The sequence below is a fragment of the Chanos chanos genome, chromosome 13 (assembly GCF_902362185.1).
Source record: "Chanos chanos chromosome 13, fChaCha1.1, whole genome shotgun sequence".
Taxonomy (NCBI): domain Eukaryota; kingdom Metazoa; phylum Chordata; class Actinopteri; order Gonorynchiformes; family Chanidae; genus Chanos; species Chanos chanos.
Genome location: NC_044507.1, coordinates 15,735,314 through 15,762,924, shown reverse-complemented (window position 1 = coordinate 15,762,924; position 27,611 = coordinate 15,735,314). Strand labels below are relative to the sequence as shown.

At 38.4% G+C, this 27,611-nt stretch overlaps 1 protein-coding gene and 3 pseudogenes across 1 annotated transcript; all 4 read left to right on the top strand.

Annotated features, from left to right (window-relative positions):
• Positions 1–1,190: 1,190 nt before the first annotated feature.
• LOC115826028 (immunoglobulin lambda-1 light chain-like) lies at positions 1,191–5,890 on the top strand (annotated as a pseudogene).
• Positions 5,891–6,798: 908 nt separating this feature from the next.
• On the top strand, positions 6,799–9,223 carry LOC115826456 (immunoglobulin lambda-1 light chain-like; annotated as a pseudogene).
• Positions 9,224–15,278: 6,055 nt separating this feature from the next.
• On the top strand, positions 15,279–21,453 carry LOC115826027 (immunoglobulin lambda-1 light chain-like). Its single transcript, XM_030789709.1, has 4 exons — positions 15,279–15,318; positions 15,403–15,721; positions 20,098–20,133; positions 21,126–21,453. Exons 1-4 carry the CDS (start codon positions 15,279–15,281, stop codon positions 21,451–21,453), a joined length of 723 nt encoding a protein of 240 aa, XP_030645569.1.
• A 1,015-nt stretch (positions 21,454–22,468) lies between these two features.
• On the top strand, positions 22,469–27,043 carry LOC115827026 (immunoglobulin lambda-1 light chain-like; annotated as a pseudogene).
• Positions 27,044–27,611: the final 568 nt, after the last annotated feature.

Genomic DNA, 27,611 nt, shown 5'->3' with positions numbered 1-27,611 from the left:
TTATGTGGTATTTATTTGTTATTTGTTTTACGTGGCACTGTGGTCCTTGTGTAACACAATCTCGTATGTGGAAATGACAATAAAAGCAGTCTAAACCTAAGAAGTCTCCTGTTCTTACTGTGGGTAAAGGACAGACGGCCACTCTGGACTGTAACACAGGGACCTCTGATTACGGTTGTCATTGGTATAAACAGATCCCTGGAGGAGTTCCTCAGTTTGTCTTAAACTCTCATCACGGATGGAGTTCCCTTAAATACGGATCTGGATTCTCTTCGCCCAGATTCACCATATCATATCATACCAATCTAAATCAGACTCAGTTTTACAATCAGGTACCTAGAGGTGGGAGATTCTGCAGTGTATTACTGTAAGACTTGGGATGGCTCTGCTAAATAGTACATTCTGCTTTCAGTCAACTTGAGAGAAGATATTAATTGCTGTTATAAAAATGCGTGACTCCCCAGTCAAGGGCATATTCATGTGCACTGTGTAATAATGTATTTTCTCCCATTGTTATCAGATCACTCCGATTCAAAATAGTACTTCCCCTCTGAATGATTAGCAAAAAAAAAAAAAAGCTTGTTTATGTTTGACTCAGACTTTCTTTGTTACCCCGACAAATTGCTTATTTGTACTAGAAGTTGGTCACTTTGTTCACATATCAAACATAGTCAAGATTCAGAATTCAGGATGAAGGTTGACTTTCTAAAACATTAAAAATAATGACTCGCGCATTTAGTTTGCTTGTCTTTTTTAACTTCATAAGATGTTGTCTATAATAATGCAATAAAGCATTCTAAGTGCTTACTGCTTATTTGTGAAATCTCTGCATAGTCACAGGTATGTCTTTGGCTACATACTTTTATAAGCTCTAAACTCTCAGCAAAGTTTTTAGCAGTGTGTTATTATGTGCAGGTTGAAACTAATGTTGCTGTTTAAGTGAAGAAATTTAACTGTCCAGTTGTCAATTGCTTTAATGGTGTAGCAATGGGTTCTATTTCTTTCATTCTACAACAGATGTCACAGCTCAAGAAACCAATGTTCTGATTCAGACGTCAGTCATCTACTGGGCTGTTTGACAAAGCCCCTCCCACATCATCTTTGGCTTCTTTAAGAAAGGCTTTGTCACTCTCTCCTCTCCTCACATTCAAACTCAACTGGAAGATCCATTCACTCCACACACTGACAACATGCTGGGGACTCTCTGTACTCTCATCACTGCTCTGACAAGTAAGAATTCTCTGGAAGATCTTTGACAGAATTTAATGAGTGACTGATCTTTAATGAAGACTGTATGTCTGATTTGATATTTAGGTGTCAGTGGTGTGACTGTGGTGACACAGAAGCCTCCTGTTCTTACAGTGAGTAAAGGACAGACAGCCACTATGGACTGTAATCTGGGGACTGTTACGGATAGTGATGCTACTTATCAGTCGGTGTGGTATAAACAGACTCCAGGATGAGTTCCTCAGTATGTGCTAAGTTCTTATCATGGATGGAGCTCTCCTAAATATGGCTCTGGCTTCTCCTCTCCTAAATTCACATCAAAACACTCATCCAAATCAGATTACAGTCTGATCATTAATAATGTGGAGGTGGGAGACTCTGCAGTGTATCATTGTGTTACATGGGACGACTCTGCTGACAAGTGGGTATCACAGTGATTCACACCATGACAAAAACCTCCTCACTGCTCACATTCACTTCTACTTCTTCAGTCGACTTTGTTGCAGTAAAAAAGGGCAAAAAAACCCCGACTGTGGTCCCCTTTTCTCCACAAGGAAAAAAAGTACAATATAGGTGTAAAGAATAATTTATAGTCCATACCTTAATCATTACTTGTACTCACTGTAGGGTGAGTTAAAATCTCTGATTTCTATTCAGTCAATACAACAATGCATATAGTCCAATTATGACTGAAACAATTGTATTAAAAATATTAAGGTATTAATCCAGTTTTATGCAGGTTTTAAAAAATGTTGTGCACACATTCACAAATGTTTGTTACTTCATCTCTATGGGACTGTTTACACAGCTAAAGAGGGAACCGACATGCAGTAAGAGTATGAGTATAAATAAAGATAATTAATAACATGTGTGTTTGTGTTGGGAGGGGGGGGTGTATGTGGTTTTTAACACTGTATTCATAATTGGTCTATATGAGAGGATGGTCACACAGACCTCTGTAGGACTCACTGTCACAAATGGGGACGGTAAGGGAAATTTGGAATCTCCTTATGAAGAGTTGTTAAGTTTCAGACACTACAAACTTGAGATGTGATGAATCATTTACCCTTATTCTAATAGCATGATCATGGGAGAGTCAATTGTGAGCACAGTCTCTTCAAAGAGAGAGAAGTACAAGATATTTATACAGTGATGCAAACAACTTTAGAGGTGGCATGATGTGGGGATGGGACTGGTCTGTCTAGCTTTTGAACTCTGGCACAACGTGAGTGAACCCCGCATGCTCCCTCACAACAGACAAAATAACACAGACATTATTTTAGACTGTGACAGATGGTCACTCCCTGACATCCCTTTCAGTTTCACCTGTCTAATCTAAAATACTTTCACCCAAGGTTATAGACAGTTGAGGCAGTGACCGATACTCTTGATTATATGGAGGTTACAACAGATCAGTAAGACTTCTTTTGGACGTGCAGGCACATTCCTGCACACACTCAACCATTGCATTCTCGCATAACTTCCTCTTTGTTATTGTTCACTGTTCAACCTAAAATGACACTAAGCATTGCAGCTTAGGACTTCATTAAGCAGAATATACATTCAGGCAGTGTTAACGCTGAAATATTTTCCACAGGACACCGCCCCCTATAAATGTCACGTTATCAAATGTCAGTTGAACCAACATTTGCAAGGAAAACTTCCGATGTACATACAAAGGTTTTAACATGGCTGGAGATCTCTGAACTATGAATCAAATGCTCTTCCCAAACAAGATCTTTCACAAAAAAACACATATGTAGACCACGATCTGATCACTGGTACAGTGGAACAGGGAGATTTTGCAAAACAATACTTATGGAATCTCTGTTAATGGGTATGTGTCTTGATGATTAGTAGGACAAATGTTTCCCAAATATTTATCTCATAGTTGTCACATGTCCAATGTGAGGAAAATATGAGGCAACAACAGCAACAACAAAAAAGACTGAGATTATCATTACATTAATGATGTGTAAGAGAAGAGTAAAAGAGGGTCTATTGGAGTTTGATGTCTCTGTGTGGATCATGGACAGCAGAGGAGAAAGTGATCAGCTGAAGTGAAGCAGAAGTTTCACTTTCACTCCTCTTCCATCTGCAACTGGGGAGGTTTTTGTACGAGTGAAGATTTGAAGTGAGTCACTGTGGTATTTCGCCAAGGAACAAAACTCGTAGTCACTGGTAAGAAACTTTTCTTTATCCTTTAAAAAGAGCAGTTTAAGTGTCTAACATTTTCGTGACACCTCAATGTAAACGTATTTCTTACAAGTAATTTGAGCTACAAGTACTATGAGCTGAATCATGAAATTCAAAAGAAATTCACTTTTGTTGACACATTTGAAATTCCTGTGACATACAAGATTAGATTACATTATTACATAGTTTTGTAGCCCCCAAGTAGCTAATTTAGTATCGAAATTTTGGGATGAGATTGGGATGAGTTTGAAGGTTAGAAATATTAAAATGAAGCATCATGAACAGTAAATATGATTAGAAAAATATTTATCTTGATTAGACAAATACTAAAAATAATTCAAACAGACCAGTTGTCCAGGAACCTTGGTTGTTTTAAGTCTTTTGAATTCTCAATACTCTGTGATCTCAGGACAAAAACATTAAGCCTCCTTAACAGATTTCCTCATTAGTGTGAAATCTCAGAAATGTTCTCTCCTAATGTAAAGCTGTTCATATGTAACTGAAACTACTTGTCTGATTCTGATATGATTTGTTCCTGGTTTTTAGAGTCCTTTCAGTCAATGTTTATCCCTGTCCAGTAAAAGAAATTTGTTTTTGCAGTTGTGATGATAGTGATTTGAATTTGCATTCTGACTGATTAAAATTTGAGTCCAACTCTGAATAATTTATCTCTGATTTAAATTTCTGTCTCTGTACAGACTCTGTCCTCCCAGCTCCTGTTCTGACTCTCTTCCCTCCATCCAGTGAGGAGCTGAAGTCAGACAAGGTCACTCTGGTTTGTGTGGCTAATGACCTCTCTATGGGATTTGCTGATGTCAGTTGGACAGTGAGTGGGAGATCAGTCACTGATGGAGTTTTCACCAGTTCTGCTGAAAAACAGAGCAACCAGAAATTCAAAGTGAGCAGTTATTTGAGTCTTCAAACCTGTGAGTGGGAGAGTGACAAGGAGGTTTCATGTCAAATGTCAGTTGGATCCAAATCCTCTGAGAAGAAGATAAAGAAGTCTGAGTGCAGTAACTGAAATCAGTGACATGAAATGAGAAATGTTTCTGAATTTATGTTGCTTTGTTTGTAATTCAGAGAAAAAAATGTTACTTTTCTAACAAAACCTTTTGTAACAAAACCTATAATAGCTTTCTATTTTTGTTTCATCCATTTTTTTAATCTAAATATGCAATGTGTTTTCCTTCATTTTAATTAAATGCATATGAATAAACTACAGTTTCTGCAAATTCGTAGCGTGGATTTCGATGTTACAACTGTCAGTTGTAATTCTACATACAAATTTTTAAAAAATGGCCCAGGTAAAATCAGAATTAATGAGCAGATTGTGAAAAAGACACACACACTCTGACTGGCCTGTTTCTGTTGCTACTTTAAGCAACAATCATAAAATCTGTGAAAGTAAAGTTTGACAATTTCACAGCACTGGTATGAAAGGGGACTCTTCTCCCGCAGTTATGTGAGTGAACATAAGAGGGCGCTGGAGGACCTGAAAGGGGAGATTTTCTGAGCTGATGTGAGAGAAATGTCTGTTATATCTGTATGGCTGGTCCTCTCTTACCCAGAATGCACCTGCAGGTTGATCAGAGTAATTTTAGCTGTATGTAAATGAAGAGGTTATGGTTTCTCTCTCAGGATGAACAGGGACACACCCAGTCAGATCATGGCCCTGTGACTCTGAGGAGATCATGACTCAGTACTGACATCCATTTTATCACTCTCTCATTCACAGTCATTAAAATGACTGGATGATGTTGAGGAAACGTCTGAACAAAGTAAATGAGATTTCTGACCAGAGAAAAGAACACATTTCCATTTGGTTTAACAACTTACATAGCTCATACAGTATTAGTGGATTCAAATGGACATTTGTTGATTAATTTATTGTTTTCTTGACTTTATGGAGGAAATATTAGACTGATTCTATGTAAGGGTCTTGAGTACGTACTCATACATGATAATATGTGTGATCTTCTGTTTGGCACATTTTAACAGCTCCTCCCTCTAGATGTCAAAATGTGTTCTGATAGAACCATCACACTGTCTGTCTTCTCCTCATTCTCAAATCTAAATTGATCATCTCTAAATAGGACAGTGAGAGCTGTTTGAACCACACTCTGCTAACATATCGGGGATGTTACTCACTCTTGTCAATGCTATGTCATGTGAGATAAAGTCAACTTTTTGAAATGTAGTTTTTTCAGAAAGCATTTAAAACAAACAAACAGACAGACAGACAAACAAACAAACAGACAGACTGACCAACAAACAGTGTTTGTGTCTTCAAAGTAGGCCTTTATATGTTAGAAATAATACTTGTGAAATTGTTCTTATCTTCTCAGCTGTCAATGGTGTGATTGTGGTGACACAGAAGCCTCCTGTTCTCATAGAGAGTGAAGGACAGACGGCCAATATGGACTGTAATCTGGGGACTGTTACTGATGCTGAGGCAGTGTGGTATTAACAGGTGCCAGAAGGAATTTCACAGTTTGTGTTAAAATTATATCTGGAGCGCTGCTGTATGTGGCTCTGGCTTCTCCTCTCCTAAATTCACATCAAAGCACTCATCCCAATCAGATTACAGTCTGATCATTGATAATGTGGAGGTGGGAGACTCTGCAGTGTATTACTGTCAGACATGGGACAGCTCTGCTAAAGAGAACGTATCACAGTGATTCACACCATGACAAGAACCTCCTCATTGCTCACGATCACCTCTGCTTTCAGACGATTTGAGAGAGGACATTTACTGCATTAAACAAAATGCCTGACTGTGTATTGACCAGCATACGTACATATGTAATTTGAAATAATTAATCTTCTCCCATTGTTGTCTGCTCACTCAGTTCAAAGTAATATCTCCTCTCTGAACGATCAATCAAGAAAATATAACTCGTTTACGTATGACACAGACTGTCTTTGTTACTCTGGCAATTTGCTTACTTGTGTTTGTTTTCGATTTCTTTGTTATGTGTTTATTTTTCAAGTGTCCAAACATTCAAAAAAGCTTTATGTGTTGTTATGTGCAGTTTGAGTAGAATGGCGCTTTTTGAATGAACAAATTTAATTGTCCGTTTGTTATTTTGCTTTAATGGTGTAGTGGTGGGTTCCACATTCCTCTCAGATATTTTTTTTTCAGTCTTCAGCAGATGTCACTACTCAAGAAACCAATGTGTCCAGAGGCATCGATTTATACCTTCTTGATTACGTTTTGTGGGTAGACATCAGTTTTCTGCAAAATACAGAGAAGAAATGGTGAAATTGTTTGACTGATGAAGCCCCTCCCACATCATGTTTGGCTTCTTTAAGAAAGGCTTTATCACTCTCTCCTCTTCTCACATTCAAACTCAACTGGAGGATCCATTCACTACACACACTGACAACATGCTGGGGACTCTCTGTACTCTCATCACTGCTCTGTCATGTAAGAATTCTCTAGAAGGCATTTGTTTGTTTTTGATGAGTGAATGGACTTTAATGAAGACTGTATGTCTGATTTGATTTTTAGGTGTCAGTGGTGTGATTGTGGTGACACAGAAGCCTCCTGTTCTCACAGTGAGTAAAGGACAGACGGTCACTATGGACTGTAATCTGGGGACTGTTACTGATAGTGTGGCACATTGGTTCAAGCAGGTTCCAGGATCAGTTCCTCAGCATGTGTTAAGATTCCGTCATGACTGGAGCTCTCCTAGTTATGGCTCTGGCTTCTCCTCTCCTAAATTCACAACAAAACACTCATCCCAAACAGATTACAGTCTGATTATAAATAATGTGGAAGTGGGAGACTCTGCAGTGTATTACTGTGCTACATGGGACAGCTGTGCTAACGAGTGGGTATCACAGTGATTCACACCATGACAAAAACCTCCTCACTGCTCACATTCACTTCTGCTTTCAGTCCATTCCACAACTGAGACTCGACGATGAATAGAATGACATGATCATCTTATCAAAACTGTGCCACATCGTACACATTAAGTGTGGAAACAGTTGAATTAGATCATTTCTACTCCATTTGTACAGTCAATGACAACAAAGTATCAAAGTTGAATGACTCCAGATACTTTCACTTGCGTGTTTATCATTAATCTCAGAGGATGGTCTCACACCCACACACTCACACATACACACTCACACACACACACACACACACACACATAGAGGACTCACAGTAAAGAAAGGGCACACATTCACAATCGAATTTTACCTTTACCGAGATGATGAAGTCATTGTTCAGTTGTATAAAATCCCAAGGAGAACCTTTTATGTGTTTGTTAAATTTGTATCAGAACGGCTGCCCCCCGAAGTCTGAATCACTTCCTCCGACAAAAGACAATGACAAAAATATCCTAAACTGGTTACAAACTGATAATCAATGAAGTGGATGTAGATATTTTTGTAGTGTACTATCACTACACAGTTGATGGCTGTGCTTAAGAGTCTGTGTCAAAATGATTAATATCAGTAACATCTCCATACACTAAAACAATAACACACATGAGATATGAGGGAAATCCAAGATATAAAACACAAACTGGGATTAGCATTACATTAATGACATGTAAGAGAAGAGTAAAAGAGGGTCTATTAGAGTTTGATGTCTCGGTGTGGATCATGGACACCAGAGGAGAAAGTGATCAGCTGAAGTGAAGCAGAGGTTTCAGTTTCACTCCTCTTCCATCTGGGGAGGTTTTTGTACGAGTGAGGATATGATGTGAATCACTGTGGTATTCGGCAAAGGAACAAAACTCATCGTCACTGGTAAGAAACTTTTCTTTATCCTTTAACCATAACAGTGTTCAAAATTCTCATGGATCTTTCATGACATTTAGATAAAAGTCATTTTTAACATTAAATTCATATGAGCTGAACTGCAGTTTTTGAAAGAATTCTACTGTTGCAGACATGTTTGATATTGCTGAGACATGTTAAAGCTCTTCATTAACTAAAATGTATTGCATTGTTGTGGAGTCCTCGATTAACTATTTCATTATCAATATTTCGGGAATGAGATTTTATAAATGTGAAGATCAGAATTTAAAATCTAAAACTGCAGAGAAGCTTTGTGAACACTTGTAGTAAAAATTGTATGAAAATGCATCTACATTATCTGGATTAGACAACTGAAGAAAAAAAAATCACTGAACAGAATTGTTTGTCAGGAAGATTTTGTAGTTTTATGACATTTGAACTCTGAGGACTGAGTTATAGAATATTATTTCTCCATATCAGGTTTCCTAACTGGTATGAAATCTGAGCTGTGTTCTTCCCTCCTGTATACATATTAATGATCAGCAATAGAAACTATTAGTCTGGTCTTGATAAATACATTCAATCATTGTTTATCTCTATACATTACACGAAACTGATCTTTGATGTAATGCAGTAAGTCAATGAGTTTAATTGACTTCTTAAAAGATTTAAATTTGATTTTTGTAAATCTTTTTTTAAATTCCTGTCTCTGTACAGACTCTGTCCTCCCAGCTCCTGTTCTGACTCTCTTCACTCCATCCAGTGAGGAGCTGAAGTCAGACAAGGTCACTCTGGTTTGTGTGGCTAATGACCTCTCTGTGGATTTTGCTGATGTCAGTTGGACAGTGAGTGGGAGATCAGTCACTGATGGAGTTTTCACCAGTTCTGCTGAAAAACAGAGCAACCAGAAATTCAAAGTGAGCAGTTATTTGAGTATTCCAACCTGTGAGTGGGAGAGTGACAAGGAGGTTTCATGTCAAATGTCAGTTGGATCCAAATCCTCTGAGAAGAAGATAAAGAAGTCTGACTGCAGTAACTGAAATCAGTGACATGAAATGAGAAATGTTTCTGAATTTATGTTGTTTTGTTTGTAATTCAGAGAAAAAAATGTTACTTTTCTAACAAAACTTTTTATAACAAAACCTACAACAGCTTTCTATTTTTGTTTTATCTAATTTTTTAAATCTAAATATGCAATGTGTTTTCTTTCATTTTAATTAAATACATATGAATAAACTACAGTTTCTGCAAATTCGTAGCGTGGATTTCAATATTTAAAGGTCAGTTGTAATTCTACATACACATTTTAAAAAAATGGCCCAGGTAAAATTGTTCAGAGAAAACAGAATTAATGAGCAGACTGTGAAAAGGACACACACACACTGGCTGGCCTTTCTATTGCTACTTTAAGCAACAATCTTAAAATCTGTGAAAGTAAAGTTTGACAATTTCACAGCACTGGTATGAAAGGGGACTCTTCTCCTGCAGTTATGTGAGTGAACATAAGAGGGCGCTGGAGGACCTGAAAGAGGAGATTTTCTGAGCTGATGTGAGAGAAATGTCTGTTATATCTGCATGGCTGGTCCTCTCTTACCCAGGATGCACCTGCAGGTTGATCAGAGTAATTTTAGCTGTATGTAAATGATGAGGTTATTGTTTCTCGCTCAGGATGAACAGGGACACACCCAGTCAGATCATGGCCCTGTGACTCTGAGGAGATCATGACTCAGTACTGACATCCATTTTATCACTCTCTTATTCACAGTCATTAAAATGACTGGATGATGTTGAGGAAACGTCTGAACAAAGTAAATGAGATTTCTGACCAGAGAAAAGAACACATTTCCATTTGGTTTAACAACTTACATAGCTCATACAGTATTAGTGGATTCAAATGGACATTTGTTGATTAATTTATTGTCTTCTTGACTTTATGGAGGAAATATTAGACTGATTCTATGTAAGGTTATGAATACATACTCATACATGGTAATATGTGTGATCTTCTGTTTGGCACATTTTAACAGCTCCTCCCTCTAGATGTCAAAATGTGTTCTGATAGAACCATCCCACTGTCTGTCTTCTCCTCATTCTCAAATCTAAATTGATCATCGCTAAGTAGGACAGTGAGAGCTGTTTGAACCACACTCTGCTAACATGTTGAGGACACTGCTCAATCTTGTCAATGCTATGTCTTGTGCGATAAAGTCAACTTTTTGAAATGCAGTTTTTTCAGGAAGCATTACAAACAAACAAACAAACAGACAGACAGACAGACAGACAGACAAACAAACAGACAGACAAACAAACAGTGTTCATGCCTTCAAAGTAGGCCTTTATACAAGTTAGAAATAATACTTGTTGTCAGTGCTGTGACTGATGTGACCACCATGACAAGAACCTCTTCACTGCTCACGATCACCTCTGCTTTCAGACGATTTGAAAGAAGACATTTACTGCATTAAACAAAATGCTTGACTCTGTTTTGACCAATGTACGTTCGTGTGCAATGTGAAATGATTAATTTTCTCCCAGACTGTCTTTGTTACTCTGACAAATTGCTTGCTTGTGATTGTTTTTGATGTCTTTGTTATGTGTTTACTTTTCAAGTGGCCAAACAATCAAAAAAGCTTTACCAGTGTGTTGTTATGTGCAGTTTGAAAAGACTGGTGCTTTTTGAATGAACAAATATAATTGTCCATTTGTTTTGTCCATTTTGCTTTAATGGTGTAGTAGGAGGTTCCACATTCCTCTCAGATATTTTTTTTTTCAATCTTCAGCAGATGTCAGACCTCAAGAAACCAGTCTGTTCAGAGGCATCGATGTATGCCCTCTTGATTATGTTTTGTGGGTAGACATCAGTTTTCTGCAAAATACAGAGAAGAAATGGTGAAAATGTTTGACTGATGAAGCCCCTCCCACGTCATGTTTGGCTTCTTTAAGAAAGTCACTCTCTCCTCTCCTCACATTCAAACTCAACTGGAGGATCTATTCACTCCACACACTGACAACATGCTGGGGACTCTCTGTACTCTCATCACTGCTCTGTCATGTAAGAATTCTCTAGAAGACATTTGTTTGTTTTTGATGAGTGAATGGCCTTTAATGAAGACTGTATGTCTGACTTTATGTTTAGGTGTCAGTGGTGTGATTGTGGTGACACAGAAGCCTCCTGTTCTCACAGTGAATAAAGGACAGACGGTCACTATGGACTGTAATCTGGAGACTGTTACTAATGATGCTGCACAATGGTATAAACAGGTTCCAGGATCAGCTCCTCAGCATGTGATAAGATTCCGTCATGCCTGGAGCTCTCCTCTCTACGGCTCTGGCTTCTCCTCTCCTAAATTCACAGCAAAGCACTCATCCCAAACAGATTACAGTCTGATCATTAGTAATGTGGAGGTGGGAGACTCTGCAGTGTATTATTGTAAGACATGGGACAACTCTGCTAAAGAGTACGTATCACAGTGATTCACACCATGACAAAAACCTCCTCACTGCTCACATTCACTTCTGCTTTCAGTCCAGTTCACAACTGAGACTCGACGATGAATGGAATGATATGATCATCTTATCAAAACTGTGCCACATCGTACACATTAAGTGTGGAAGCAGTTGAATTAGTTCATTTCTACTCCATTTGTACAGTCAATGTCACAACAAAGTATCAAAGTTGAATGACTCCAGATACTTTCACTTGCATGTTTATCATTAATCTCATTAATCTCCTCCCTCTGGGTGTCCTAATATGTTAGTTGTAGGACCAATCAGCTGTACATCTTCTCCTCATTTATAAATTTGGATGATCTCTAAATAAGACAGTGAGAGCACTTTGAACCACACTCTGATAATATATCGGGGACACTCCTCACTCTTGTCATTGTCATGTCATGTCAGATAAAGTCAACTTTTTGAAATTCAGTTTCGTCAGAAACCATTACAAACATCCAAACAAACAAACAAAAAAGATGTTTTTGCCCTCAAAGTGGCCTTTATAAATGTTCGAAATAACACTTGTGAAGTTGTTCTTATTTTCTCACTTGTCAGTGGTGTGACTGTGGTGACACAGAAGCCTCCTGTTCTCAGAGTAAGCAAAGGACAGACAGCCACTATGGACTGTAATCTGGGGACTGCTACTAATGAAGATGTACATTGGTAGAAACAGATACCAGGATCAGTTCCTCAGTTTATTTTAAGTTCTTTTCATAGCTGGAGCTCTCCCCAATATGGCTCTGGCTTCTCCTCTCCCAAATTCACATCAAAGCACTCATCCCAATCAGATTACAGTCTGAACATTAATAATGTGGAGGTGGGAGACTCTGCAATGTATTACTGTCAAACATATGACAGCTCTGTTAAAGCGTATGTATCACAGTGATTCACACCATGACAAACACCTCCTCACTGTTCACATTCACCTCTGCTTTCGGTCTACAGGGGAAAACCTACGAGCAAAGACATTATAAGCAATGGCAATTAACAGTCTCAATTTTGTAAGTGAAAAACATTAAAAGTTAGTAGTCCTCTAACATTTAATCTCTTTTAATTCATTTCACCTCAAATAATTTTCAGCTTTTAAAATTCTTTTCAAATTCTCATAAATTCATTTCAGGCAGTGCATTGTATATCTATATATGTATATATATATATGTATATCTCTGAGCTGCTCATATCAAACACTGACATTATGCTGGGAAAACTCTGCTTTCTCATGACCGCTCTGTCATGTGAGATATGTCCCGTTATTGGATTCATTTAGTTTACATTTTATTCAGTAGAGTGTTCAGATGAATTTAACTCGACTCCTGTTCTTATTCCCTCAGGTGTCAGTAGTGTGACTGTTCTTACTGTGGGTAAAGGACAGACGGCCACTCTGGACTGTAACACAGGGGCCCAAAATATGGCTCTGGATTCTCCTCTCTCAAATTCACCATATCATACCAATCTAAATCAGAGTACAGTTTTAAAATCAGTGATCTAGAGGTGGGAGACTCTGCAGTGTATTACTGTCAGACATGGGACGACTCTGCTAAAGTGTACATATCACAGTGATTCACACCATGATAAAAACCTCCTCACTGCTCACATTTACTTCTGCTTTCAGTTAACTTGAGAGAAGATATTTACTTCTGTTATAAAAATGCATGACTCCCTCAAGTCAGACATATATTCATGTGCAATGTGGAAAAATGCATTTTCTCCCAATGCTATCCACTCACTCAATTCAAAACGGCATCTTCTCTCAGAGTGAACAGCACAGAAAATTTAATTTGTTCATATTTGACACAGACTGACATATTGCTTATTTGTGCTGGAAGTTGGTCACATTGTAAACACGTCAAAACAAAAACAAAAAGAAAAAACAAAGTCAGGATTCAGAATTCAGGATTAAGGGTTACTTTCTAAACTGTTAAAAGTAAAGATTGGCATCTTTAGTTTGCCTGTCTTTTTTAATTTGATAAGGTGTCATGAACTGTGTCAGTGCAAAAAAAAACACAAAACAAAACCAAAAAAACATTTTAAGCGTGCACAGTATTTTTGTGGAATCTCTGCATAGACATTGGCATGTCTTTGCCTTCATACTTTTGAAATCTCCGACCTCTCAACAATGCTTTACCAATGTACGATTTTGTGTAGTTTGGAACAAATGTTGCTGTTGAAATGAACAAATTTAACTGTCTATTTGTCATTTGCTTAAATGGCGCAGTAGTGGGTTCCACATTCCTCTCAGACCTTTTATTCAGTCGATAGACAATGTCACTCCTTAAGTTCCAGTGTATTCAGGACTATTGATTTATGCCTTCTGAATTAGGTTTGTGTGTAGCTCTATGGGAAGTGAGGTTATAATTTAAGTTGATGCACTCATAAATAGACTAAGTTTATAAATAGTATAAAAAGAATTAAAAGGTTAAAAACATTCAGTGTGATATCTGACAGTTCGTGTATATTTTGCAGAGTGCATGTAATTTCATGGTTAAGTTCACGGATTGTATTGTTTACATGGTGTGAAATATATTTTTGTTGTCTAATAATACATTTATAGTGATGGCAATGCTGTAATATTGCTTTGATTTGTACACAAAGAATTTGTAATTAATTGTGTAATTTTGCAATTTTGCATTATTTTTTAAGTAATGAACCAATCAGAAATGAGTTGGAGGTCATGGGGTTAGCAGGAACTAGATGCTAGAGAGAGAGCGAGCGAGAGAGTAAAAGTGGAAGGGGCAATTGTGTGCGAGTCAGGAGCAGTATCAATATGTTACCCACGTATTTAGTTGTGTTTGAGTGTTATAATAATGTAGGTGCACAACCCGTGGACTTTTACTATGCTGCATAGTGGAACTTGTGAGTGAGTTGTTTTTCCTTTTTCCACAGTAAAGTGAAGGCGCTGCAGTAGTTTAGGCTACAACGCACACAAGCTACACACCAGGCCTGCAACGCACCGCACTGGGGGTACTTTATTTTTGCCAGCTTTTCTTTTGATAGAGGTTGTTCGGGCCCATTAGTGAAGTTATTGATATTTGAACGTATATTTAATTTGAAGTGTATTTCATATGATTTAAGAACTTAATGTAAACAACGTAAAAGACAACATTTTTGGTTTGTTTAAAAGCTGCAAGGTAAAATATTGAAGTACTTTCTGTATTGCCACATTTGTAAATAATTAAATAGGTCATTTAAATCTAAAATCACTGTATTGTATCTTAAGGTTTTCTCGTATTTAAGCTTTATAATATTAACATAGCTCTTTACTAGAGAGGTAATAGTGCAGTTCATTGTAGGATAAGTTCAATACATATGCTTTGGGATCCAACACCTTAAAAGAGGAAGGTAATTAAAGAAGACAATAATATATTTCTTGTTAAAAGAACTCAGGGTAGCTCCCTCAATTTAATGCCAGTACAGCAAGGGGGTGCTACATGTGGGCAGACATCAGTTATCTGCAAAATATAGCTAAGAAACAGAGAAACTGTTTGACTGTTTGACAAAGCCCCTCCCACATCATGTTCGGCTTCTTTAAGAAAGGCTTTGTCACTCTCTCCTCTCTTCACATTCAAACTCAACTGGAAGATCCATTCACTCCACACACTGACAACATGCTGGGGACTCTCTGTACTCTCATCACTGCTCTGTCATGTAAGAATTCTCTAGAAGACATTTGTTTGTTTTTGATGAGTGAATGGCCTTTAATGAAGACTGTATGTCTGACTTTATGTTTAGGTGTCAGTGGTGTGACTGTGGTGACACAGAAGCCTCCTGTTCTCACAGTGAGTAAAGGACAGACGGTCACTATGGACTGTAATCTGGAGACTGTTACTGATAGTGCTGCACAATGGTATAAACAGGTTCCAGGATCAGCTCCTCAGCATGTGATAAGATTCCGTCATAGCTGGAGCTCTCCTCTCTACGGCTCTGGCTCCTCCTCTCCTAAATTCACAACAAAACACTCATCCCAAACAGATTACAGTCTGATCATTAATAATGTGGAGGTGGGAGACTCTGCAGTGTATTACTGTCAGACATGGGACAGCTCTGCTAAAGAGTTTGTATCACAGTGATTCACACCATGACAAAAACCTCCTCACTGCTCACATTCACTTCTGCTTTTAGTTTACTTCACAATAGAGACTCTATAATGAAGAGAATAATCAACATCTCAAAACTGTCACAGTGTATATATTAATTGTGCAAAAAGCTAGTTCATTTCTGCTTCATTTGCACGAACAACATATCAAAGTTGAACCACTCCAGTTACTTTTATTGATGTGTTTTCTCATTAATCCCAGAGGATGGTCTCACACACACACACACACATACACACACACACACACACATACTGGACTCACTGTGAAAAAAGGGCACACATTCACAATCGAAATTTACTTTGAGATGATGAGCTCATTGTTCAGCTGTGTATAATCCCAAGGAGAACACCCCAAAACTATAATTGCCCTCCCAATTGGGGAAGTCTAGAGCCAGGCCAGTCTTCTCCCGCAGTTATGTGAGTGAACATATGAGGGCGCTGGAGGACCTGAAAGAGGAGATTTTCTGACCTGATGTGAGAGAAATGTCTGTGACATCTGCATTGCTGGTCCTCTCTTACCCAGGATGCACCTGCAGGTTGATCAGAGTAATTTGAGCTGTATGTAAATGAGGTTGTTGTTTCTCTCTCAGGATGTGGTCATGGTCCTGTGATAGTGACATTAAAGAAAACTCAGTTTATAGCTAATAGCTTTACATTTTCTCTTTGTGATATTTTCAGAGAACATGATTTATTGTCATTAACATTTGTTCCAGTATGTTATACATTGGTTTACAGTCATAGGACTCAAACAAAAACAATAATTCTCTCAACAGATCAAAAGAGAAAATATCCCATGTGGACATTTGTTAACGTTATGATAGCTATCAGTCATGGACAAAGATGAAAAACATTTGATACCTAACCCTCATGTGCAGAAATTACCATTAAGGATCAAGTATATTTACAGCTGTGAGTTTGTATTAAGGCCCATTAAGGCATGTGATATTCTGATCTGCACATTTTAGTAGCTCCTCCCTCTGGATATCCTCATGTCTCTTATAGGACAATCTTGCTGTCTGTCTTCTCCTCATTCTCAACTCTTGATTTTCTCTCGGGACAGTAAGAGCTGTTTATGTCACACCTTTCTAACATGTTGGAAATACTTTGCACTCTTGTCACTGCTTTGATTTGATCAAATCTTTCCTGAATATGGCACTTGCAAAATGAATCAGTAATTAATATAACAAATAAAGTCATGAACTATAAAAAGGTGTATGGCTAGGCAGGGATCTCTGAATTTGTTGTAATTGGTCAGTAAAATAACCAAAACAAGCACTCTTAGCTTGTATTATCTTTGTATTGTCCAATCAGATGGCAGGGGAAGAAAAACTGAAAGCAAATATCTTTCACAGACACAGGGATGGACTATGATGTCAGATTACTACAGTAGAGAGACAGAGACTCTCCTGTAGAGAGTCTTTCTCTGCAGTATCTAAATGTTATGTTATTAATATTGAGACTGAGATGAGCATTATAGTCAATGAAAAGCTATTATTGAAGTTCTCATTGACCTGTATGTGCTTAAAATGTTATAATCTGATGCCTGCTCATAACAGGATGAGATGAAAGAAAATCAATATGCCATCAAGTTACATGATATTCTCTTACACCACAACTCTTCCCAAAATCTTATAAGACACATTTCCAAATGACCTGACGGCAAATAAATCAGTTTGAGAATTTAACAAACACTAACTTGTAAGCGGGCAGCACGGTGGCACAGTGAGTAGCGCTGTCGCCTCACAGCAAGAAGGTTTCGGGTTCGGTTCCCGGCTGGGTGGCCAGGGTCCTTTCTGTGTGGAGTTTGCATGTTCTCCCCGTGTCTGCGTGGGTTTCCTCCGGGAACTCCGGTTTCCTCCCACAGTCTAAAGACATGCAGGTTAGGTGAATTGGAGACACTAAATTGCCCTTAGGTATGAATGCGTGTGTGAGTGTGTTTGTCTGTGTGTCTGCCCTGCGATGGACTGGCGACCTGTCCAGGGTGTTTCTCCGCCTTTCGCCCTATGAGCGCTGGGATAGGCTCCAGCACCCCCCGCGACCCTAATCAGGATAAGCGGCTTAGATAATGAGTGAGTGAGTGAGTAACTTGTAAGCACATGTAAGATCATGTAATATTCATTTTTGGACAGGTTCATTCAGTATCTTCATTTTAGATTTGAATGATAATCCCCTGAATGATCAATCAAAAGTCATCATTAAACATCTTTATTTCTCACCAACATTTCATCCCACAGAGCAAAGCACAAAACAAAAACTTGAAGAAAAAAAAAAAGAAAACATGCACACACACTTCAAACAAAACAAAAACCCTTCCTACTTTTCTATTGCAACTTCTTCTCTGTGAACGTGCTTTTGTTCATTCTCATCAGGATGACATGTAAACACACTGCATATTATCTGCTCTTTGGAGCTGTCTGCACTACACTAACTTCAACAACTAAGCAGAAGTTTTGAGATAAGATTCATCTTTGCAAGGTAGAAAAAATGATAGGAGAAAACACACCCTCTGTTCTTTCCTTAAGCAGTAAGACTTCCTATTGTTTGATAACACATTACCCTTCCTTCCTTTTTTCTCTCTCTCTCTGTCATATAGGGGGATATTTGATTTGTGTTCAGCTCATGGTCTCCTGCACTGTATGCGTCTTAGCAGTAGAAGAGTGATTCAGACCAAAGAGAGACAACATGTTGGGCATATTCTACATTTTGATTACTGCTCTGTCAAGTTAGAGGAGTTTTTATAATATTTCAACATCTCGTGAAACTAAACACCTCTGAATAGCTTTTCATCATCGTCATTATTTTTTGTTCTTTTGCAGGCGTCAGTTGTCAGAAAGTTGTCACACAGACACCTCCAGGACTAACATTAACTAAGGGGAACACTGCCACTCTGAACTGCAACATTACAAAACATGAAAGTTATCCCATTGCTTGGCACAAACAAGTTCATCCAGAGGGTCCAGAGTTTGTGTTGAGATTTTACCACTCTCACAGCGCCCCTGATAAATATGGAGAGAATTTTCCCTCCAGCCGATTCACATCTAAAGCCCAATCATCCACAGACTATCAGTTAATAATCAGTAATGTGGAGGTGGGAGACTCTGCAGTGTATTACTGTGAGAATTGGGATGACTCTGCTAGGGAGGTCGTATCACAGTGATTCACACCATGACAAAAACCTCCTCACTGCTCACATTCACTTCTGCTTGCAGTCCACTTCACAATAGAGCCTCTGTAATGAAGAGAATTGCATAATCAACATCTCAAAACTGTGCCACAGTATTTACATTAAGTGTGGAAACGGTGGAATTAGTTCATTTCTACTCCATTTGTACAATCGGTTTCACAACAAAAGATCAAAGTTGAAGCACTGTCACTCTGAACTGCAACACTGTGTAACGGTAGCCAGCGAGTAGAGTGCTGCGCAGTGAGTATACCTCACTACCCCGACACCTTAAAAGGCGTACTAACGACTGACACTAGTGCCCATGGGTTTTAGCATCCTTGCTAGCACGCCGGCCTCCCATCCCGAGGGTCACCGGTTCGAGTCCAGTGGTATACACAACATAGAGCGGGTAACAATTGCAAAAGATGAGAGTTATTATGTTAATTGGTACAAACAAGTTCATCCAGAGGGTCCAGAGTTTGTGTTGAGATTTTACCACTCTCACAGCGCCCCTGATAAATATGGAGAGAATTTTCCCTCCAGCCGATTCACATCTAAAGCCCAATCATCCACAGACTATCAGTTAATAATCAGTAATGTGGAGGTGGGAGACTCTGCAGTGTATTACTGTGCTACATGGGATGACTCTGCTAGGGAGGTCGTATCACAGTGATTCACAAAACCTGACAAAAACCTCCTCACTTCTGCTTTTAGTTTACTTCACAATAGAGCCTCTATAATGAAGAGAATTACATAATCAACATCTCAAAACTGTGCCACAGTATTCACATTGAGTGTGGAAACAGTGGAATTAGTTCATTTCTACTCCATTTGTAAAATCGGTTTCACAACAAAAGATCAAAGTTGAAACACCCCAGATACCTTCATTTGTGTGTTTTCTCATTAATCCCAGAGGATGGTCACACACACACACACACACACACACTCACACACATACAGGACTCACTGTGAGGACGGGGAGCACATTCACAATCAAATATGATTTTTGACTGAGATGATGAACTCACTGTTCAGTTGGGTAAAAGAAAAGCTTTGTGTCTGTGTTAAAATTTGATCACACCTGGAGGTCTCTGAAGTATGAATCAAAAACAACAAAAATGTCTCTGTAACTGGGGAGGTTTTTGTACGGTGAAGATATGAAGTGAGTCACTGTGGTATTCGGCCAAGGAACAAAACTCGTTGTCAACATTTCTTTATCTTTTGAGAACAACAGTTTAAGTGACAAAACATTCTCATGACACTTTCATGAAACATAAGGACAAAGTCACTATTAAAATGAATTTGATCTGAGCTGAGTCGGAATTTTTGAAAGAATTTAATTCTCACAGACATGTGTTATATGGCTGAGACGTGTTAGAGCTGTAGATTGATGTAAATCTATTGCATTGTTGTGGAGTCCTCAGTTAGCTATTTCATCATCAGAAAATAGGAAAACATAAAGAACAGCATAGATCATAAACAGCTGTAGTAAAAATCATGAGAAAACAGGTATATTTTATTATAATGCTTTACTTAGTGTGCCCACAAATGATTTACAGGATATTTATAACAGTTCAGCATTTTAAATAAGCTGCAGCTTAGTTGAGATTCAACCATCCATATATACACTGTTGAACATTCATTGAACATTAGAATGGTCAACAAAATTTATGAAATGATTTACTAAATTGTTGAATATGTGTATATACATTAGGCTATTGAACATTTGTGTAGCATAGGTTGACCCTAACTCTAACCCTTACCCTAACCGTAGTAGAAGTTCAACTAAATTATTGTGAAGATATTTAGGTATGTTCATGAATCGCCACATGTACTCTATAAACCCTCTGTGGGCGGACTATCCAAGTAAAGTGTGACCTATTTTATTTTTTTATTTTTTTTTTGTGTCATTAGACTTCTGAGGTCTGAGAGCAAGAATATTATTCCTCCATATCAGATTTCCGAATTGGTATGAAATCTTAGATGTGTTCTTTCCACCTGTGTACTAGTTAATGATCAGCAACAGAAACTATCAGTCTGAATTTGGAAAACCCATTCAATCAATCTTTATCTCTGTTGCGTGAACGGAACTGTCTTTTGCATTTATCAAGACAGTGGTTTTAGCTTACTTTTTGGCTGATTTAAATTTTATTCCAACTCTGAATAATTTATTTCTGATTTAAATTTCTGTCTCTGTACAGACTCTGTCCTCCCAGCTCCTGTTCTGACTCTCTTCCCTCCATCCAGTGAGGAGCTGAATTCCGACAAGGTCACTCTGGTTTGTGTGGCTAATGACCTCTCTGTGGGTTTTGCTGATGTCAGTTGGACAGTGAGTGGGACATCAGTCACTGATGGAGTTTTCACCAGTTCTGCTGAAAAACAGAGCAACCACAAATTCAAAGTGAGCAGTTATTTGAGTCTTCTAACCTCTGAGTGGGAGAGTGACAAGGAGGTTTCATGTCAAATGTCAGTTGGATCCAAATCCTCTGAGAAGAAGATAAAGAAGTCTGACTGCAGTAACTGAAATCAGTGACACGAAATGAGAAATGTTTCTGAGTCTTTTTGAGTCTTTTTTTTCCTTTGTTTTTAATGTAGAAACAATGTTGATTGCTGAACAAATCCTTAAGGTTTAATACCTCTCAATCTTTGATTTATTTGAAGTAACCTTTCAGTTCAATATTCTGTAAGTGTTGTGTTTTGTGTTTGTTTTAATGAAATTCATACAGATAAAGCTGCTCTTTCTGCAATCTCATGGTGTCAGTGGTTATGTTTAATTGTAAACTGTGCATCAACATATGTATTTTGAAAAAAAATGGCCAAAGTGAAGTTGTTCAGAGAAATAAGAATGATTGAGGTGACTGTGAAAAGGACACACACACTCTGACATGTTTCTCTTTCAGCCTTGGAACTACAGTCTTTTTTCTGACACTTTGGGCAACAGTCTCAGAAACGTTGAGAGGAAAGTTTGACAGTGTCACAGAATTGGTATGATAGGGGACTCTTCTCCTGTAGTTATATGAGTGAACATATAAGGGCACTGGAGGACCTGAAAGAGGAGATTTTCTGAGCTGATGTTAGAGAAATTTCTGTTACATTTGCATGGCTGGTCCTCTCTTACCCAGGATGCACCTGCAGTTTGATCAGAGTAGTTTTAGCTGTATGTAAATGATGAGGTTATGGTTTCTCTCTCAGGATGAACAGGGATACACCCAGTCCATGTTATCACTCAAATTCATGAAGTGTGAATTTAGTGGATACACAGATTATGACAAATGACTTTTGATGTTTACTTTTTTATATAGCCGTGGAACTTGTCGAATTGCCCGGTCCACTTAATCCATTATGTTAAACATCGATTATAATTGTTGTAAATGAAACATGTTGAGGCATATTGATGCGTGTGATATTCTGATTGGCACATTTTTAAAGCTCCACCCTTTGGATAGCTCTCTTATAGGACAATGGCGCTGTCTCTCTTCTCCTCGTTCTCCAATACTGATCTTCTCTCAACAAGACAGTTTAGACCACGTTCTGCTATAATGTTGGGAACACTCTGCACTCAGGTCACTGCAATGACGTGTAAGATGCAGTCAACCGTTATTTCATTTATTTGATAATTCATTTATTTAACATCGCAATCCAAAAAGAAAGAAAAGTTTTTAAAGCCATCTTTAATGTTCCATGCTCAAGTAATACCCATGAAAATGCTCATTTTTTTTCTCAGGTGTCAGTGGTGTGACTGTGGTGACACAGAAGCCTCCCGTTCTCACAGTGAGTAAAGAACAGACGGTCACTATGGACTGTAATCTGGGGACTGTTACTAATGATGCTGTACGCTGGTACAAACAGGTTCCAGGATCAGTTCCTCAGTATGTGTTAATATTCCGTCATGACTGGAGCTCTCCCCAATATGGCTCTGGTTTCTCCTCTCCTAAATTCACATCAAAACACTCATCCCAATCAGATTACAGTCTGATCATTAATAATGTGGAGGTGGGAGACTCTGCAGTGTATTACTGTCAGACATGGGACAGCTCTGCTTCTGAGCACGTATCACAGTGATTCACACCATGACAAAAACCTCCTCACTGCTCACATTCACTTCTGCTTTCAGCACTTCATGAAACAGACAGGTGAAGAACTGTGCTGAATATCTTAACTCTCAATGAAACCTCTGTCAGCTCTGTACAGAAGCAGCAAAATCTTCCCTTCAATTTCACAGTCTGTTTGACCACTCATTCTCAGAGTAAATAAGTGTCTTTTAATTTGATGCATTATTCAGGCCTAAAGAAAAGAGTTGTTTGGGTCTACATCCCTGCTAGTATGTTTTTCTTTCTGAAGAATGGAGGGGACAAAGGTGGTGTAGGAAAGGACAATAGACATTCGTGTGAAAAGGAGTACATTAGCAGATTGTAATTTGTACTGATGTATTGTAGTTTCTTCAAAAAAAAAATCAGCATAAATTATGAGAAGTCCATATGGAACTATCCCATCCTATCCTTTATAGGAAATGTACAGTCCTACAGAGGAGCTAAATCATCCTTTAGAAAAGTTTATTTAACCTTGTGGAAGGGGTCCCCTACCTTAATTACTCAGCCTAATTCATCTTATCTCTGAGGCTAATACTTCTTTTGACATTATTCACTATTTATGTCATTTTATCACAGCTAGGCCAAGTAATGTCATTTGTCTCATAGTTTCAAATATTCTGTTACACAGAAAGCAGTGGTGTTCTCCAGTTTTAAGACATGAAATTAAATGAATGACAAGACCTGTCCAAAATTACTACACAACATTTGTCAACTGATACTATTATTTTGGCAAATGAAAAAGAATAAGACCAAATCAAATAGCTGATGTCCATTAACAAATCATGCATTCTGTTGGCTAATAATGATGACCGTCCCTCTCCTAACTGCTCCCTTCACCTCCCATATGAGTATGCTCCAAAAAGGAAAACATGCACACACGCTTCAAACAGAGCACAAACCCTCCCACTTTTCTACTGTAATTTCTTCACTGTGACAGTGCTTTCGTTAGATTTAACATTCTCATCAGGATGACATGTAAATATGCAAGGTGGGAAAAAATGATCGGAGAAAACACGCCCTCTGTTCTTTCCTCAAGCAGTAAGACATCCTATTGGTTGATAACACATTACCCTTCCTTCCTTTTTTCTCTCTCTCTCTGTCATATGGGAGGATATTTAATTTGTGTTCAGCTCATGGTCTCCTGCACTGTATGTGTCTTAGCAGTAGAAGAGTGATTCAGACCAAAGAGAGACAACATGTTGGGCATATTCTACATTTTGATTACTGCTCTGTCAAGTAAGTTAGAGGAGTTTTTATAATATTTCAACATCTCGCTTTTCATCATCATCATTATCATCATCATTTTTTGTTCTTTTGCAGGCATCAGTTGTCAGAAAGTTCTGACACAGAGTCCTCCAGAACTAACATTAACTAAGGGAAACACTGCCACCCTGAACTGCAACATTGCAAAGGATGAGAATCAGTATGTTAGTTGGTACAAACAAGTTCATCCAGAGGGTCCAGAGTTTGTGTTGAGATTTTACCACTCTCACAGCTCCCCTGATAAATATGGAGAGAATTTTCCCTCCAGCCGATTCACATCTAAAGCCCAATCATCCACAGACTATCAGTTAATAATCAGTAATGTGGAGGTGGGAGACTCTGCAGTGTATTACTGTAACACATGGGACAACTCTGCTAAGGAGAGCGTATCACAGTGATTCACACCATGACAAAAACCTCCTCACTGCTCACATTCACTTCTGCTTGCAGTCCACTTCACAATAGAGCCTCTATAATGAAGAGAATTACATAATCAACATCTCAAAACTGTGCCACAGTGTATCTATTAAGTGTGGAAACAGAGGAATTAGTTCATTTCTACTCCATTTGTACAACCAGTTTCACAACAAAAGATCAAAGTTGAAGCACCCCAGATACCTTCATTTGTGTGTTTTCTCATTAATCCCAGAGGATGGTCACACACACACACTCACACCTCACACACATACAGGACTCACTGTGAGAATGGGGAACACATTCACAATCAAATATGATTTTTGACTGAGATGATGAACCCACTGCTCAGTTGCTTAAAAGAAAAGCTTTGTGTCTGTGTTAAAATTTGATCACACCTGGAGGTCTCTGAAGTATGAATCAATTTTCTTTCTCTCACAAAAACAACAAAAATGTCTCACACTTATTACAAACTGATAATTAATAAAGTGGATGTTTTAGATGCTGTTGTCAAATATAATTACACATTTGATGGCTGCATTAAAGAGTCTGTGTCAGAATGATTAAGATCATTGACATCTGCATATAGGCACATATCAAGTCATTCTACACATCTAATGTGAGAAGAACATGAGAAACACAACGCAGGCTACAATTCCGAATACATTAATGACATGTAAGAGAAGAGTAAAAGAGGGTCTATTGGAGTTTGATGTCTCTGTGTGGATCATGGACAGCAGAGGAGAAAGTGATCAGCTGAAGTAAAGCAGAAGTTTCAGTTTCACTCCTCTTCCATCTGTAACTGAGGAGGTTTTTGTATGAGTGAAGATATGAAGTGAATCACTGTGGTATTCGGCAAGGGAACAAAACTCATCGTCACTGGTAAGAAACTTTTCTTTACCCTTTAACAATAACAGTGTCCAAAATTCTCATGAATCTTTCAGAACATTAAGATAAAAGTCAATTTTAACATTAAATTTATATGAGCTGAACTGCAGTTTGAAAGAATTCTACTGTTGCAGACATGTTCGATATTGATGAGACATGTTAAAGCTCTTCATAAACTAAAATGTATTGCATTGTTGTGGAGTCCTTGATTAACTATTTCATTATCAATATTTGATAGGGTGAGGAGCTCGGACACCCGGGAGGAGCTTGGAGTAGAGCCGCTGCTCCTCCGCATTGAAAGGAGTCAGTTGAGGTGGTTCGGGCATCTCGTCAGGATGCCTCCTGGGCGCCTCCCTATGGAGGTGTTCCGGGCGCGACCAACTGGGAGGAGACCCCGGGGAAGACCCAGGACACGTTGGGAGAAATATATATCTCGGCTGGCCTGGGAACGCCTTGGGATCCCCCAGGAGGAGCTGGTGGATTTAGCCGGGGAAAGGGATGTCTGGGCGACCCTCCTCAGCCTGTTGCCACCGCGACCTGGTCCCGGATAAGCGGGAGAAAATGGATGGATGGATGGATGGATGGATTATCAATGTTTGGGCATGAGATTTTATAAATGTGAAGATTACAATTTAAAATCTAAAACTGCATAGAAGCTTTGTGAACACTTGAGGTAAAAATTGTATGAAAATGCATCTACATTATCTGGATTAGACAAAAAAAAATCACTGAACAGAATTGTTTATCAGGAAGATTTTGTAGTTTTATGACATTTGAATTCTGAGGGCTAGAATATTATTTCCCCTAACTGGTATGAAGTCTTAGATGTGTTCTTCCCTCCTGTATACCTGTTAATGATCTGCAGTAGAAACTATCAATCTGATCTTGATAAATCCATTCAATAAATGTTTATCTCTGTACATTAAATGAAATTGATCACAGTAATGCAGTAAGTCAGTGATTGTAATTTACTTTTTGACTGATCTATATTTGATTTCTGTGAATCATTTTTTCTTTCTGATGTAAATTTCTGTCTCTGTACAGACTCTGTCCTCCCAGCTCCTGTTCTGACTCTCTTCCCTCCATCCAGTGAGGAGCTGAAGTCAGACAAGGTCACTCTGGTTTGTGTGGCTAATGACCTCTCTGTGGGTTTTGCTGATGTCAGTTGGACAGTGAGTGGGAGATCAATCACTGATGGAGTTTTCACCAGTTCTGCTGAAAAACAGAGCAACCAGAAATTCAAAGTCAGCAGTTATTTGAGTATTCCAACCTCGGAGTGGGAGAGTGACAAGGAGGTTTCATGTCAAATGTCAGTTGGATCCAAATCCTCTGAGAAGAAGATAAAGAAGTCTGACTGCAGTAACTGACATCAGTGGCATGAGATGATAAAAGTTCCAAGTATTTTTGCTTTGTTTGTAATCCATAACAAAAATCTTTTACAGCCTTCCATTTTTCAACTAATCTGAAATATTTTTTTGATTTAAATTATGCAATGTGATTGTTTAAATTTGATTGAATGCTTACAAATAAATGACTGTTTCTGCAAATTCACTGTGTTTTTTTTCTATATTTTACTGTTAGTTGCGAATCAACATATGTATTTTGAAAAAGGCGGCCAGAGTTAAATTGTTCAGAGAAATCAGAATTATTGAGGTAGTTGTGAAAAGGACACACACACACTGCCTGACTAATTTCTGTTTCATTCTTGGAATATTTTTACTGATACTTTCAGCCACAATCACAATTTTTTTAGAGGAAAGTATGACAGTGGCATGGAATTGAATTGAGGGGTATCTTCTTCAGCAGTTATGTGAGTGAACATAAGAGGGCACTGGAGGACCTGAAAGAGGAGATTTACTGAGCTGATGTGAGAGAAATGTCTGTTATATCTGCATTTCTGGTCCTTTCTTACCCAGGATGCACCTGCAGGTTGATCAGAGTAGTTTTAGCTGTATGTAAATGATGAGGTTATGGTTTCTCTCTCAGGATGAACAGGGACACACCCAGTCTGGTCATGGCCCTGTGA